We start from the raw sequence: 16,547 nt of genomic DNA on the forward strand, positions 1-16,547 counted from the left end.
AGGAGCCACACAAGATACCACTGGTATGAAATGGAGATAACAAGCAGTAGAGCAGAGGCGACCAAGATGATCACCTGCAGCTGGCTGCACTCTTTTTGTTGTGAGGGTGCAGTCTAGGTGCAGACAACCAGTAAGGGCTATGTCCAGATCAGCCTAGTTGGAGAGGCTCCTGAGGGGGAGTCTTGTTCTGCTGCCCTGTCCGGTTGCCTGAGGAAGCTGGAGAGGGGAATGAAAATCTATGTAGGTCAGTGCTCAAAGGAGGAGCTTTTGTCTCCGCAAAGGATGGAATAAAAAGTGTCTTATCCCTAATGCTTAAGCCAGACTGAATGGTGCCTATTCAAAAACACTGAATGTCCTGGGCTAGAGTCAGGAAAGTACCCACACCTCCTGTCCTACACCCCAACACACACATTTTAAACAGTAGGCGGGAATCAAGGTCAATCAGATTGAAGTTGGTTTCCAAGCTAACTGGCAAGCAGCATCCCAGCAGAGGATTATTTAGTTGAGTACAGTGGGGGTGAGTGGAGGCAGTGGTCCTCAATTTTTTAGACCCAAAGTCTGCTAATCTGATGATAAGGGAAGAGAACTGATCCTCTTCTCTTCAAGAGTTGGGAGGACTGGGACATGGAAGCCAGTTTATAACCATATGGTGTCCTGATGATGAGCCTGCACTCGCTGAGTGGAATGTGAACTGGAGTGTGCAGACCTGTGGCTAAAGTCTGAGAGTTCTGAGTCATAAAAGTTCATTTTGTTTTCTTTCAAGTAAGGGTTCATTCCTGGCAAAGGAAGCCAGGCTGAATGTAAGTTTTGCGAAGGAAAAGAAGAATTTTTGAGGGCAGTCTTTTGAACATGCACGCCAACGGTGACCTTCCCGACTCTAGATAACTATGGGCCAGCCTCTGCATGAGATGTTTAACATAATGCATCCAAGGACATTTATGGCAATCCTTTGATTTAATTTCAATGTCTATTCCCATTTTCCTTGGAGGAACTGAGGTTCCAATGTTAAGTAACTTGCCTGAGGTTACAGCTACTAAGTTTTAGGCTCCAATTTAAACCTGGTGCAGAAATTTGACATGGCTTCAGCCACACACTGTCTACACTTGCATTGTCCAATGTGGTAATCACTAACAACATGTGACCATATTAAGTGGTATTATAAACAACATCAGTTCTTCAGTTGTGCTAGTCATATTTCATCTGTTCAGGAGCCACCTGCGGCTAATTCAGTCGGACAGTGCAGATTTATGGTGTATTTCCATTGCTGCAAAAAGTTCTGTTGAAAAGAACTTGTCTACACCAAATTGTCTTCCTTTTGTTCTTCAAATAAATCAGCCTCAGGTAGCACAGGAGTTCTTTGTAAGCAGGCTGTGTACATTTGATCTCAGGTGTAGATTCTTCTTTTTTTTTTTTTTTGAGCTGGAGTCTCATGCCTTCGCCCAGGCTGGAGTACAGTGGCATGCACACTCACAGCCACCCCAGCGTTGACCTTCTGGGCTCCAGCGATCCTTCCACCTCAGCCTTCCAAGTAGCCCGGAACTACAGATGCGAGCTACCGGCTATTTTTTATTTTATTGTAGAGACGAGGTCTCACCAAGTTGTCCAGGCTGTTCTTGGAACCAGCGGGCTCAGGCAATCCACTTGCCTTGGTCTCCCAAAGTGCTGGGATTACAGGCTCAGCCACGGAGCCTGGTCTGGATTCTTCAAGCGCAGTCTTGTTTCCAGATGTGGAGAAGCCAGGTCTTCCTGAAGACTCTATCCCCCTAGAGGAGTATCCCAAATAACCTCCCTTTTCTTCGTAAAGGCCCCATTTCCTACCTGATTCTAGTCCCCTCCCTTCAAACTGGGAATCCTCACCCTGTAACAGGAGAACACAGAATAAAATCATAAAAGTTCATTTTGTTTTCTTTCAAGTAAGGGTTCATTCCTGGCAAAGGAAGCCACGCTGAATATACGTTTTGCGAAAGAAAAGAAGCATTTTTGAGGGTAGTCTTTTAAATATAATAAGATGAGCTTGAGAGTACAAAGGCAGGCAAGAAGAGGAGAGAAGGCTTTGTGGACACAACTTCAATAGCCCAGCCTCTACTCCTTTCATCACTAGGGAAATTGTAGGGGTGCAGGTGGGGAAAGAACAGAGAACTACAAGATATTCATTTATTTAAAAAAAAAAACAAAAAACTAGGCTTCTTTTCAAAGAAAACAAAGATGACAAAGCCAGCACCCTGATCTGAAAGGTCTGTTTAAGCCAGCTAGAGAAACTGACTTCACTTATGGTACCCACAGCAACTAATTCCTGGTCCAGCAGAGACCATGGAGAACTGGTGGGTTTTAGAGAAGCGAGCCCACTGCCCCAAACCTGTTCCTCTGTCTACTTGCTTCCAGCCTGAACCTGGTCCAGCAGTATGATAAGGCAGATATGGCCTGAGGCAGAGGGAAGACAGTAGGCCTAGCAGGGAGCTACCAGTCTCCTTTTCCGGATACATGCCCAAATCCACTCTGAGGAGACCTGCTGGGCCTCAAGGTCCTGGTCCCTGCTACCCAGCACATGTGTGGCTGAAGCCATGTCAAATTCTTGTACCAGGTCCCCGTCGAATGCTACAAAGTAGCGTCTTAGACGGCTGAAGTCTGGTGTGGAGGGTGGCAAGAAGAGCCGCACCCCAGTGAAGATATCCAGCAGCACCTGCAAATGCAGACGGATCAGGGTGGAGTCGGACCCACACTGGGTACAGATGGTCTTACCCAGATGAGCACAGGACAGAGTAAGGAAGGAGCCTAGAGTTAAGGATGCACATACAAACAGTTTACTGGAGAAAAGGCGCATGCATCAATGCCACCAACCCCTTCCAGTCACTCCAAATTATACAATACTGACACTCTCCTCCATCCGTGCCTTGGGGAAAAGGAGGGAGAAGAGATGGGCCTCAACTCTTGGGACCTGGAGATGGAAAAAGTACATGTCTACAAGAGTTATCCAGTGGCTGGTGGACAGGCAGGGCTGACTGATTCAGTGCAACCAGACTACGTGACAACCCCTGAGATCAAGTGAATACACAGAGTTATCTACTCTGTAGAGCTAGCTAGGTCAAGGGGTCAGGAGTCCTGCCCATTACTGTCGATGAGTTCGACAGGAAAGGGAAATGGGAAAGGTTTCTATTGGTCTGCTGGGGAGTGGGTTCAAACCTCGAATTGCCACGACTTCTTGCCTACTCTTGGGTGGAGGTGGGGACAGTAGGGGCGCAGCTACATGGTGTAGTGGTCATGTTTACTTCTGGATTGGACCACCAGCTACTCCAGAGTTGAGCCAGTACTAATCCTAGTTCCCGGCCTCAGTAGGTGCTCAACAAATATTGCCAATCCAAGACTGATGAGTGAGTGTACAAGGGAAAAGGCTTCCTGGGTGGGAGGAGAGTCACCAAGGCAATGTCCCTGGCCCCACTCCTTGCTGGCTGGACCTTCTCCTACCCTGATCACAAACTCACACTGCTGCACTACCACACCTGGACTGGACTTTCTCCCTTTTAATAAAAACTGTGACTTGGGGCCAGCATCTGGGTGGGTCCCTGTGGCCTCTCCTGGCTAGGCCGGCTGCTCTAGCTCCTGCCTGTTGGCACGGCTCTCCTTCCTCTCTGCTCACTGGTTGGCCGCCTCTGCAAGGCAACAAGAGGGCTCAGAGTGGAGCAGCAGCACTGCTGACCCTGCCCATGGCAGAGGAGCAGCTACAAGCAGGGAAGGGACCTAGCCAATGTTCCCCAAAGCACCCAAAGCTCATCTTCTCCCAAAGTTCATGTGCAGAGGCTTGGGAACACAGGGCCCTGGGCTACACACATGGCTGTTCTTACCCTTACCTTTGTTTGGCACAGGGTCTCAGCAGCAGCTTTCCGCTTCTTCCCCACTCTCACTGGAGAAGACTGCACAGCTAGCTTCTCTCCCACCTTCGCAGGGGACGGCTTTGTGGTCAGCATGTTGCCTGTAGGACAGAGTTTGGGATAGGAATTAAGAGGGTAGGGGCTGCTGACAATGGTCCCTAAAGTCAGGGCTTTCCTCTGCTATGAGCATAGGTGAGAGGAGAGGGAAGAGTTAACTAAGCCCTTTAGCTCAACAGTAGTTAATCCCCTGGTCAGACTGGCTTTCCCAAGGTACTGCTTCATCCAGGCTTGCTGAGCAGATAGGGGGTGCCCAGCAGAACAGCTCCGGTCCATGGATGGGCTCATACCAGGAATGCAACAGTCAGCTGCAGTGGACCCAGATGATCATGTGACCCCAGGGTTGGAATGTGAGATGGGGTCCCTGCCCCTTACACCACCTCGTCATCACCCCAGCCCCTCCCTTATCCTTACCATCTTTGCTGTTGGGGCTACTTGGCTTCCCTTCTGCTTTCTTGGCCGGCAGCTTGCTGGGGGAGGCTTTGGGGGCCTTGCGGGCCACAGCAGATCCCCAGGTGCCCTTGTTCTCTCCGGTGCTGCCCCCTGTAGGGGAGCCCCCCTCATCATCCGCCACTACAGTAATGTTGGCTTTTTCCTTGGATAGCTGGTATAGCTCCTGAGTTGGGGAGGAAGAATGTCAGGTAATATAATTCCCTGCCTGGACACTGGCCTCAGAGGTGGAGTGTGTGGTGTGTTTTAGGCACATGTGGCTGGGGAAGAAAGAGGTGAGCAAGATAAGGAGCAGGGAAGAGGAATTGGCTTCCTTGATACTATTCCTAAGTATGGCCCTGTAACCTCAGCAATCAGGACACAAATCACTGTTCTCTGTACCTTAGCTCTTCATCAGCAAAATGGGAACTGCAGCTCCTCACTAGGAGGCTGTGAGAGCAAGTTGTTACTCTTCAGAGCAAGGGCTGCTCAGCAGGCCTGATGAACACAAGGCTCTCCACTAGGAAACTGTAGGAGGGAGGCCTAGTGCTGCTGCCCCTGCCTGGCACCAGTTTGCTGTGTCTCAGGGGAATGAGGGAAAGGAGAAGACAGAGGGCATGGGAACAATACTGGTACCCAAGGTTGCCAGGACAGTGGGTGCAGAACACACAGACAGCCCAACAGCTGTACCTTGAGTTGGGGGAGGTTAGTGGCAGATTTCCAGTCCTTATCATCACGGATTCGGGTGCAGCGAGGGAATCGAATAGAGATCCCATCAGCTGTATGAGCCTCAGATTTGGAGAATTCAGCCCCTGTGATCTCCCACACGGCAGCTTTCTGTCAACAGTAAGTTAGGCAGGTCATCACTGGTTAAGAAAATATCTCCCAACCAGCTGGAGGCAATACAGAACAGTTAAAACCACAAAAGCTTTGGCTAATAGCTGGGAGGTTTAGGTTCTAGTTCTAGTTCTGCTGTTGCTGGGTGACCTTTGGGACGTCCTATCTGTGCAAGAAGGGACTGGGCCAGATTTCTCCTAGAACAGACACTCTATGCTGAGAGGATGGGTACTTTCTTCTTCTACTAAAGAAGATTCCTCAGAGTTGGCTGATTGTCCCTGGGCCTGTCACTTGGCTGAAGAATTCAGATCCCCTACCCCTGGATGGACTTTCAGTGAGGCTGAGATGGCTTCTCTGTTGCACTGGAGAACTCACACGCCAATTCTATGGGCTGGAGGACTCCAAGCCACTGGGTTGATTGATACCTTTGGGTCTGGGACGATGAAGTCAGGATAGTAGATCTTGTTGATCTTCAGCCAGCTGGGTATCTTACTGGGATCCTGGAGGAGAAAAGATGCTGTTCTGGACTGTTCTCAAGCTGGAACAAGGCTCAAACCCCTTCTCTTGATAACAGGACTGTGAGAAGAAGTGACTTAGCTTAAAAAGCTGACCCACATCCCATGCGATCCTCCCTGCCCAGGGGGGGTGTGGCCTAGAGGCCAAGCAGGCCACTTTCCACAAGGTAGACACTCCGAGGTTTTAGGGCCCAGTCCTGCTCCCAACAGCCAAGCAGCAACCCTCCTTTCTGGGGAGATAAGTGATACCTGCAGTCTGCCAGGTGTAGCCTCTGTCTCAGTAATGATGGCCAGTCCCAAGGCCAGGACCAACCAGGTCCCTTCCTCACCTTGCTGATCTTCACCATGTCCAGTTCCTTCTGCAGGCGGGCGAGTGTGGCATCATCATGGCCTCCTGCACACTTGGTGACTGTGCACCACTTCTGGCTGCCAGGGTCGTAGCAGCCCATGAGGAAGATCGACATCATGCCGCCTGGGAGGGGAGTGTGGTCTGAGTGTGGGCTAGAGGGAGCCATCTCTGCCAGCCCCACGAGGCCAGGAAAGGCCAGGTGCAGAGGAGGGGGCACGGGCCTTGGTGTCAGAGTTTACCTCTTGGAGCTACCTCTCACTAGCTGTGCAATTTTAGCCTTTATGAGCCCCAGTTTCCTTTTGAGTAAGTTCAGGATAATCATACCTGTTGGGTTCTGGGGAATGGAATAGTGCTCAGCCTATAGTGACTGCCTAAAACTTAGTTCCTCAGACTCTACCTTCCTCTCCAGTCAGGAAAGAGATTTTCTCTGAGGAAAAAGCTGTCAGGCTCTGAGGAAGTAACAGGTGGTAAGCTTCCTCATGCTAGGCCAGCACAGGGTATTCCTGCCTGACTTCTCCCTGCCAAGTTGACACAAGCCAGCATGGGGCCCCAGTTCCCAGGACTTCAGAAGTCATGACTGGCCATGCCGGCAGATCATGCCAGTAAGAAGGCCAGCCTGTACCTCAAGTGGTGCCTTTCAAAAGAGGACCGTCCCGGGTCCAGAGCCCATCCTGACCTTTGCTCCCTTGCCCATAGAAGGCCCCAAGGACCACCAGGTCAGCTGTGTCGGCCATGGCCCCCTCGTTCAAATAGTCTTTCTTCACTTTCAGCCAGTGCCGCTTCCCAGGCTCATATGTGCCCTGAGGGGAAGCAAGAGAGAGAAGACCACAAACTAGAATGAAAACACAAGGATAGGACAGTGCCCAGCCCACTCTTGGGAAGAGCCCTCAGGCTCCAGGCACTGCACAAACCCATGCTCCAGATCCAGAACAGATCTGTCCACACCCTGGAAAGGCTCCCTCAGCATCCACCCCCAACCACCACATGCTGCCACTGCCATCTCCTGGCCAGGGCTGGAAAGACTCAGGGCAGAGGACCCAGAGGGAGTCTGCAGGAGAAAACGGGGTAGCCATCTTACCTTCACGTCCTTCAGCACCAGCCCTTCCAAGCCCTCCTGGATCACCCGGTTTATCATGTCAGCCAAGTCTGAAGCTTTCTGACGGACAATGGGAGAGATGTTGAAGCAGGTGTGAGAATAAAGAGGGTAGCGTGGAAGTGAGTGGGGGTTATTCCTTTTCACACACTAGTAAAGTGCCCACTGGAAACACTCTAACTTGAATATCAAGAACAAAGGGCAAGAAAGCAGGGAGCCGCCCATTCTAACCAGGGAGCTGCTGTGGCTTTGAAACACAGGGTGCTTACCTAGGAAAGATTTTCATGCCCTCCCTCCTGGGTGAAGACTAGTGGACAACATATACAGTCAAAGGTAAACACATCAGGATCCCCCAGAAGAGAATAATTAGGACTCATTCTCTCAGTCACACTTGCCCCAACGGGTTGTCTGCCCTGCTTTCAAACCAGCAGGACACTGCCTAGAGTGGGGTCTTCACTTACTGTGACTTGCTTCATTTCTGAGAACATGATCCGGTTTGGAATTTCAACCATGTTGTCATGAAGAAACTTCCGCCGCTCACATAGAGGCCTAAGGGAACAGGAGAGCTGAGGTTAGCCCAGGAGCCTCCTACCCATTACGAATCTGAGGGAAGGGGTGCAGTGATAAAACTCCTTGCTTCAACAGAAGCTGCGCCATGGAATAACACCCTCGTATGTGTAACAGTTCTGTCAGGGGCTAAGAGGGCTCCGTCGTGACTAAAGATGGACACTTGGGAGTCACAGCATAGAGCCAGTTCATAGTTGGAGCTCCTACTTCTGCTTTAGCAAGCCAAGGGAGAGCTGGCCTCTAGCCCAGATTGTATAAATTCTGGTCATTGAAAGATGACTCCCTCATTTTCCATTCCCTGCACCCTGCTTTGCTCCAACCCCAAGGCGAACTGGCCTGTGGGTCAGCAGGCTGAGACAGGTCTCAAGACTCAAACTCCAGCTTCTACCCCCACTAATTCTTCTTCTCTTCTACTTCCTTTCCCCACCATAATCAAGGATATGGCTGCTGCAGGAACAACAGGGGCAGGGATACATTTCTAAGCGTGGAAAGGGCCAATACTGGTGTCTCAGGCCCACGCATATGGATGTAGCTAAGTCAGGACTGCAAGTTCTCCCCAGGATGGTCCCACTCATAGCCTCCCCTGCAATCAGGGGCTTCCTATTGCCAGTCTCTTCTGAAGTCAAAGCCTCTGAACTGAAAATTATCTGCCTTGTGTCCCAATGGGTGCTACTGGAGAAATAAAACCCACTTTGCGCAGCCTGTTTCTCTGCAACAGTTCATTTTGCTTTAGTTGAGATACTTCTTTGGGGGTGTGGATTTCCTCTGTGGCTTAAGCTCTCAGCAATGAGGTGGTGTCAACACAGGGGATCTTCCTTACACTAAATGGGGAGATGACTATATCATAATTGTGCTTCCTCTCAGCTCCCTCCTGCCATTGCCTCTGCCAAGCTCCTGGGCACAAAGGAATATGTGCCAGGTGGTTCCTCACGCCTTTCTAACCTGAATGCCCCACGCTCCCTACCCAGGAACACAGATTCCTGACAGTTCCTGGGTTTAAAGACTAACCAACTCACCTGTCCATCAAGCTGACATCATTGAAGTAGATACAATCAAACACAAACAGGCAGACATTAGCATCTTGGAAGGCAGCTTTCTACGAGGGAAAATGAAGTAGTAGGTACATGAGGTACATAAGTCAGAGGGCATGCAACAGTGGGACGTACTAGACCACTTCTGGAGGCTCTGAAGCACCTGATGGAAAGTCCTGTCTATGCTCTAAAGCTCCTGGGCCATAAGGACGCTGAGCAGATGGTGCTAAATGGAAAGCAGCCCAATTATGAGTTGGTTCCCAATACTAACTCTTTTTTTTAATGGGAAAAAGCATATCTAATTCAAGGCAAATTCAGAAACAGTTCAGAAGCAAAGAATAAGCCCCACCCTAAGTGATATATTCCTTCTTTTTCAGACTGCAGCATTTACACGCACACACACACACATACTCACACTCGCTCATTATTGTACATGTGGCCCTGAGCCGGTACCTTGTGTACTCCCAGAGTCCCAAAGGGCAGTGGTTTGCCTGTCTTGTTGTCAATCAGGAGCACCTCAGAGTCCAAGATCATGCTATGGCCCCCGGGAAAAGCCTGGGGGATGTAGTCCTTAAAATGGGCCACCTGGAAACAGAAGGGTGGCTTTGGTGAGGGATGAATGGGCAGCACAGCCCCATTTCCAAAGCCAAGCCATGGAAAGCAAAGCCTAAGCCCCAGAAGGACCACAGAGCAACATGTAGAAGCTAGCTCATGTGCAAAACAGCTAAGCCTGGTCAACCATCTGGACAAGAGGAATAGGACTGTTTCAGAACTTCTGTCTAGACCCCAGAAGAGGTCAGCCCAGGCGGAATCACTTTCCATGAACTGTAGAGAAGGCAGAGTGTTTGGAGGAAAAAGGAAGAAACTAAGAGTAAACGTGGGGGAGGAGGTGGAGGTAGACAAAAGTGGGAGGGAGGGAGGAAAGGTGGGTAGGAAGAGCTTAGTGCTTGTTGCAGAAGATGGGTGAATATTTGGCTAGGGGCTGGACTGAAGGAAGAACGGCCTGCTCAAAAAGACAACGGAAGGAGAAATGAAGCCCCTCAAGATTAGCAAGGAAAGCTGAGCAAGGTCTTCTCTGAGTGGGAGCCCCGAACCCGCTGCCATTTTCAGAGTAAGAGAAAATGTCTGGTATTGGATTTTTCTTGATAAAGGCAAAGCCCTCATCTTTGACAGCTTCAGATAGGGAGAAGTCCCACTGTAACCCTGGGTACTCCCTGCCAAGTGATGCCAGCGATGGGGACAAGAGAGCATTACTGTGGCTTAATCTACCTGGGCAGGGCACACAGTCCGTCACTACCCAGTATGATTAGAGCAGGAACAAAACAGGCCGGCACATTCATCCCATCTCTCGCCAAGCTCCAATATGGCCTTAAGAACCAAAAACACAGGAGAGGCAAGGGATGAATGAATACTGGGAAAGGGAAAGTGGGCAAAGAGCTCAATCTGGAAAGCTGTGCTCAAACTTCTTTGGAGTCACAGGAGGTGCCCATTTAACAGCAACCTCGCCAGAAGCAGAGCCTCAAGCAATTTTCCAGTGCTCCACAGAGCAAGTGAACCCGCTTCACATGGAGGCCACTGCATAGCCCTCCCCTTGACACCTGAAACAGCAGTCTGCCTGCTTTGTCCCCAGCACTCCAATAGGAAGGCAAGGCTGAGGTAAGCACATGGACCACACAACACCTGCCCAGCCCCTGGGACTCTGAAAAACAGAGTCTGAGCTGGGAAGGAAAAGGATAGCAAGGACAGAAATTCTCCATCTATTCACAGCTACTGGAGCCAGATGTTCTAGCTGCTTTTCCCCGAAGATACCCCTAAAGGCTCACAGTCTCTTGGGAGCTGAGAAATGCAGTTCTCAATGCCCTCTGATTGGGGCAGGAATCTAGGCTCCCAGATGTCCCCACAGGATTATGTTACATCAGAGTATAAGCTTCATGAGGGTCAGAACCTTTGTCCATTTTTTTCACTGTTGTATGCCTATCAGCTACATAGGCATTTGATAAATATTTGTTGAACAAGTTAGTGAATGACAGCCCAACAGCATGAGCTCAAGGGGAGCACTCAGGACATGGAAACACAAAGACCCCCACGGCAACTCACCAACTGAGCTGAATGCTCAGTATCACTGTGGGTGAGAGTAGCACTGTCCCAGGGAGCTCCGTCCTGACTATGTCTGAACTCTGGCTATCCCTGCTGAGCAGCCCTTCATTATTGGAAGACTCCAAAACTTAATAAATGAATTCATTCTTTCAACAAATAGAAAGAAATCCCTTATTGTGTACCAGAGCTGAAATGGCTACGGCACTCTGGCCCTGAGATACTTAGAGGAAAGACAGAACTAGTAGGAAAGAAGGAACATATACCTTGTGAGGCAGGACAGGCTTGAGGCTGCGACTGAAGTAGTTGAAGTGGTCCCCATTCTTATGCACCTGGACTCGCTCACCATCATACTTGATCTCAGAGAACATGCCATTAGGACACTTCTTCATTGCGTACTCGATGGACTTGCAGGCTTCAGCCTTGGGGTGGGGAAAGCAAAGCCTGGAGACTTTCAATGAAGGGCTGCTTAGTAGGGACAGCCAAAGAGCCTGAAATTGGGTTATTCAGGATAGGACCTGGGTCCTGGGGACCAATTGCCTACAGTGTGTGCTCAGGGCAGGCTGTTGAAGAGGTAATGGGAATGGAAGGGGCAGGGCAATGTTGTAGTCTACCTATAAAATAAATAATCACCAGAGTTGACACAGGAGCTTGTATTTCAAGGAATATGAATGCTATTCATTGTAGAGCAATGAATACAGAATTCAATTTCTAATTTATTTTTAGGATTTAATTTTTTTTCTCAATAATTCTGACTCTTGCAAGGCCTCCAACTTATTATTAAAAATATCAGCTGTGTCGGTACATAGCTGCTATACAGTTAGTAATTAGCAGGAATAAGTTTGAATCTAGGCCCAACTCTAAAACCTGTGGTGGTTAACCATCAAGCTATGTAATCCCTGCTAGTCTTCAAATGGCAGGCTGCAGAACTGGCTCCAGGAGGAATTTTCAGAAAAGTCAGAAAGGCCACTATCGCAGGTGCCCCATCTCTGAGGTAAAAATTTCATTATTTTGGTGCTGGCTATCCCACATTCCTAGCAGGGAGAGAATACTTCCCTATTCCAAACACAGAACCCTAAACCAACACCTTAGTATGACACATAAAGACAGTTTCATAAGAAGCACTGTACACCACTGGAAAAATCCAAAGAATCACTCAGGAGGCATGTAGTGTGTCTTGTCACACAGGAAAACTGAATCTGGAAAGGAAACCCGTTTCTCATGAAGTGAGCAGAGGCCCAAGACAATTTCTTTCGGAGTTAGCCTTCATTCCTTATGCTTCCTCCCCCTTTCCAAGTCACCCTGTCATAGGAAGCCTGGCTCTGCCACCAGCTCCCAGAGATACTTAGTGGCGGGTCACAGAATCTCAGGGGTTACTTAAAATATCCACCGTCTTTCGGTAGGATGATAGATAAACCACTCCAGGCAGATGCCTCAGGGAGTCTCAGAGATCATCCACATAAGGAAACTAAAGGCCATTAGGCCAAACACCTCATCTGAGATTCTACAGCTTGTTAGTGGTAAAGCTGAGACTAGAGTTCAAGTCTCTCCACTAGAGCCTTTGCATTCACTTCCCATTGAGAAATATCCCTTGAGCCTCTGCCCTTCCTTCCCCAAACTCCTCCAGTCAGCTTGCCAGAACTCTCAACCTTCAGACCCTATCGGGTCTCACCCTGAGAGAGGGGAATCGTGGAGGAAGTGGGGGTGGGGTGGGGCAGAGCAGTGCTCCTCACCAGCATGGGTTGCACAGGCGTCATCAGTGAGGCCTGGACGCTCAGAGCCCGTCTCCGGCCTGGCTCCTTCTCTACCTCCTGCTCATTGCGAAGGACACGCTCCACCACATCCTGCAGGTTGCGTGAGGCTTTGAAGGCTTCATAGGCATTGGGGTCAAGGGCGTCTAACCTGCCAAAGGGGACAGGAGCAGGAAACATCACCACTGCTTTTGACCTAAGGCTTTGGATGGTAGTCTGTCCTCACAGGAGAAACCTGACTCTGTAAGGAAAGGGCTGTTTTACTGTCTAATGATTTTCACAGGAGGAAAAACATCCTTTGGAAAATTTTTGATACAGTGCTTACTTAGATGCTGCCTTAGGAGGCTAGACTGGGCAAGAGATTCATACTATGCTTATGGAACATATTCCATACTTTCTATTTTAAGAAACAGGGTCTCACTCGGTTGTCCAGACTGGAATGCAGTGGTGTGATCACAGCTCACTGTAGCCTCAAATTTCTAGCTCAAGTGATCCTCCCACCTCAGGCTCCTGAGTAGCTGGGACAACAGGTGCATACCACCATACCTGGCTAACGTATTCCATACTTTCAATTATAACAACCCTCTGAGAAAGGCATTGTTATCTTCATTTTATATAGGAGAAAATGGAAGCAGAGACAGGTCAAGTGACGGATCAGGGAAGTAAGAATGAAAACTTAAATCCAGATTGGGACTCCAAAATTCTAACACCAGCTGGGAACAAATGAAACTGGCAGCTTAGGCTGTCAGAGGTGCTGGTACTTACACGTGTTTTGCACCTGAGTTCATCTTCAAATCATGTTTGATCAACCTGATGATGCACTTAAGGTCATTGGCTGTACACCTAGGGGGATAAGGCACATTCGACTTGGTCTTTGAAGAGCTCTAGATCCCTAAACCTTCCCAAAAGATTCCATCTCCCTAAGACCAAAGATTCCATCTCCCTAAGACCATTCCCATGGAGCACAGTTTGACTGAAGCAGCTCCCCCACCTGGAGGCGATGTCCTGCAGGGCCTGTTGCTGCTCATCCTCCTTGGTAAGTCTGGAGAGTTGCAGGAGGAATTCATCCACTTCCTGGATGGTAAGGAGGCTCTTAGCAGCTGGGGGGAAAGACTTGCTCTGCTCAAAGAAGACTCTGATTGTCTCTGACACGTCACCCTGTCTCCAAAAACCAAAATGTCACTGCTGTAACCCCAGGGTGGCCAAGTGAACCCCCAAGACCTAGCACTAAAGATGAATTAAGAGATTTCAATCCTAGCTCCTATTCCAACAACATATCTACCTCACTTCTTAGAAACTCTATCTCATCCACTTTTCTTAGAAGAGGCATGTCTATCTACCCGCTTTAGCTAAGAAAAGACGCCGGGCTCGGTGGCTCTGCCTGTAATCCCGCGCTTTGGGAGGCTGAGGTGATGGATTGCCTGAGCCGGCGGGTGCGAGACCTGCCTGGGCAACTTGGCAAGACCTCATCTCTACAATAAATCCAAAAATTCAGCTGGGCGTGGTAGTGCACGCCTGTAATTCCGGCTACTCAGAAGGCTGGTGCAGAAGGATCGCCGGGGCCCAGCAAGTTGAGGCTGCGGTGGCCAGGAGCCACCACTGCACTCCAGTCTGGGCGACAGAGTGAGACTCCAACTCAAAAAAAAAAAAAAAAAGAAAAAAGACACAAGAACTAATCCAGGGCTGAGCCAGTTTTATTCCTGCTTAACAATCTGAATGAAAAGACAATTGTGGTCACCAACCCTGGTAACTGGATTGCAACATTCCATGGTACCAGGGTTAGAGTCACGAACAAACCAAAGCTGAGCCATAGCATACTAGTGGGATCCAGCTTTCTTGGTGGTGTCCTTGTCCTGGCTCTGTCACCAAGGAGATGGATGTTCTGGGAAGTCAAGTTAGAGGAGGGGAAAAAAGCAAGAAAAAGGAGAATCCAAAACAAGCTCCAGGAGACAGAGGGAAGTCTCAAATCCTGATTTTTTGTAGTTTAGCAGTGGTGTGGTTTCAGTCCTAGGAAACTTATGAAATTAACAGCTGTAGCCTCACATTCAGCTCTCCCCATAACGGAAGAGTGCTCAAATGGCTTCAATTTCCTAAAACAACATGTGCCCCAACCAGAAAAAAGAGGCTGCAGGTGTCTGGCTTGGCAAAGCCCTACCTGGAATGCAGCCTACCCACCCCTTCCTCTGACCTGCTCTAGGTCCCGTGCCATATCATCTGGGTTGCAGTTAAAAATGCGACTGAAAAGCTTCACAATCTGCTTATCATTCAAGTTGTAAACACTCTTAATGACACCTGGCAGCAGCAGCTTCACTGTTAGGTACACATCACCGTGGAAACCATCTGGAGACAGAAGAAAGGAATCCTTCTTGAGAAATTAATCTTAGACAAATAAATACATAAACTCAAAGAAGCAGAGATGGAATGAGATCTATATATCACTGCCTATACTCTCACGGTACCCTGTGTACAACTAGAGGCCATGGAGTTCAGAGGCTGGTGGTTTATTTGTCTGTCTCACCTTTAGACCATGGATGATCTCCCACTGGGCAGGGTGATAACTTTCACTTCATGTGCCCAGTGACAAGCATATTACAGATGTTCAGTGACAATTTATTAGATAAATGAAAGAAACAGAGCTGGAAGATTCTATTCCAAGCTGTGCATGTGCCTCACGAAACCCCAATCAAATATGCAAGATAGTGAATTTTCTTACTAATCAAATAGGATTGGTTTTTCTGGCCTCCTGGGGGCAGAGAATAAGGGCAGAAGAAGAAAGATGTCAAAGTGCTCTGAGCAGAATTGACAACATAATTTGTGGGGTCTAGTGCAAAATGTAAATGCAAGGCCTCTTGTTCAAAATGACTGAGAATGTCAAGACAGTAATGGTCAAGTATTAAAGCAAGCAGGGGACCCTGTGCAACTCCACAGTCCACACGCCCACAAAGCCAGGCATGGTTCTAGCTCTTTGGAGAAAAAGCCTACTCAGGGTGCTCATGGCCACACCTCCTGCTGAGCCTTTCCGCAGAAAGTCCTGGATGATCTGGGTCTTCGTATTATAGCTAGGATTATCAGCCACCATGGCACATAACTTCCGAAACTCCCGCAGCAGACAATCCTTGTGCTTAGGGTCACATTTGCTTGAAGACAGACTTGTCTTAGGGGTAGGCCTTGAGGGCGCTTCCACAGAGTTGTTGGGCTTGGCTGTTGAAGAAACAACAGAAAGGAATTCATTTTGCCTTTCTGAGAAGGGAAGAAAGGAAACTAACAGCCATTCTGCTGTTGCTTTAGCTTCAATTTATCCCCCTAAATACCGCTTTGCAGTAGATATTATACCCATCATATAGGTAAAGAAATGAAGATCAAGTAATTTCCCCAACTCTCACAGATATTAATGGTAAAACAATAAGCAGAGGACCAAACTATGTGCATCTCTTTCTGTGAGCACTTCGCAAAAGAACATGGCCATTGTTGTGCCAAGAGTGGTCAGGGGGATCTCAAAACAATTGTAAAGCAGAACCCAGAAAAGCTGAGATGAGAAAGGGAGAAGAAATCAAGGGGCATGTTAGTCAGTGTGAAATTACTGTATCATAGATTGTCAGAGCTAGAAGAAGCCTTAAAGATTATCTAGTCCAATGTCCTCTTACTGATGAGGGGACTGAGGTCTAAGAAGAACTAACGACTTCCCAGAACATCCATCTCCTTGGTGACAGAGCCAGGACAAGGACACCACCAAGAAAGCTGGATCCCACTAGTATGCTATGGCTCAGCTTTGGTTTGTTCGTGACTCTAACCCTGGTACCATGGAATGTTGCAATCCAGTTACCAGGGTTGGTGACCACAATTGTCTTTTCATTCAGATTGTTAAGCAGGAATAAAACTGGCTCAGCCCTGGATTAGTTCTTGTGTCTTTTTTCTTTTTTTTTTTTTTTTTGAGTTGGAGTCTCACTCTGTCGCCCAG

The 16,547-nt window shown here is 48.7% G+C and overlaps 1 protein-coding gene across 1 annotated transcript in view; it reads right to left on the reverse strand.

Annotated features, from left to right (window-relative positions):
• Positions 1 to 1,879: 1,879 nt before the first annotated feature.
• LIG3 (DNA ligase 3) overlaps positions 1,880 to 16,547 on the reverse strand; it is a 21,931-nt gene continuing 7,263 nt past the window's right edge. The window contains exons 3-19 of the mRNA XM_008054289.2: positions 15,593 to 15,790; positions 14,778 to 14,929; positions 13,581 to 13,747; positions 13,355 to 13,432; positions 12,572 to 12,740; positions 11,105 to 11,260; positions 9,198 to 9,329; positions 8,730 to 8,809; positions 7,608 to 7,695; positions 7,132 to 7,209; positions 6,730 to 6,853; positions 6,034 to 6,176; positions 5,615 to 5,689; positions 5,043 to 5,189; positions 4,338 to 4,539; positions 3,846 to 3,967; positions 1,880 to 2,680 (exon numbers count right to left, since the gene is read on the reverse strand). Coding sequence (XP_008052480.1) covers positions 2,447 to 2,680; positions 3,846 to 3,967; positions 4,338 to 4,539; positions 5,043 to 5,189; positions 5,615 to 5,689; positions 6,034 to 6,176; positions 6,730 to 6,853; positions 7,132 to 7,209; positions 7,608 to 7,695; positions 8,730 to 8,809; positions 9,198 to 9,329; positions 11,105 to 11,260; positions 12,572 to 12,740; positions 13,355 to 13,432; positions 13,581 to 13,747; positions 14,778 to 14,929; positions 15,593 to 15,790 — 2,345 coding nt within the window. The 3' untranslated portion in view covers positions 1,880 to 2,446. The remainder of the gene's footprint in view (positions 2,681 to 3,845; positions 3,968 to 4,337; positions 4,540 to 5,042; positions 5,190 to 5,614; positions 5,690 to 6,033; positions 6,177 to 6,729; positions 6,854 to 7,131; positions 7,210 to 7,607; positions 7,696 to 8,729; positions 8,810 to 9,197; positions 9,330 to 11,104; positions 11,261 to 12,571; positions 12,741 to 13,354; positions 13,433 to 13,580; positions 13,748 to 14,777; positions 14,930 to 15,592; positions 15,791 to 16,547) is intronic.

This window comes from Carlito syrichta, unplaced genomic scaffold, assembly GCF_000164805.1.
Source record: "Carlito syrichta isolate Samal-C Ts95f unplaced genomic scaffold, Tarsius_syrichta-2.0.1 Scaffold78498, whole genome shotgun sequence".
Lineage (NCBI taxonomy): Eukaryota > Metazoa > Chordata > Mammalia > Primates > Tarsiidae > Carlito > Carlito syrichta.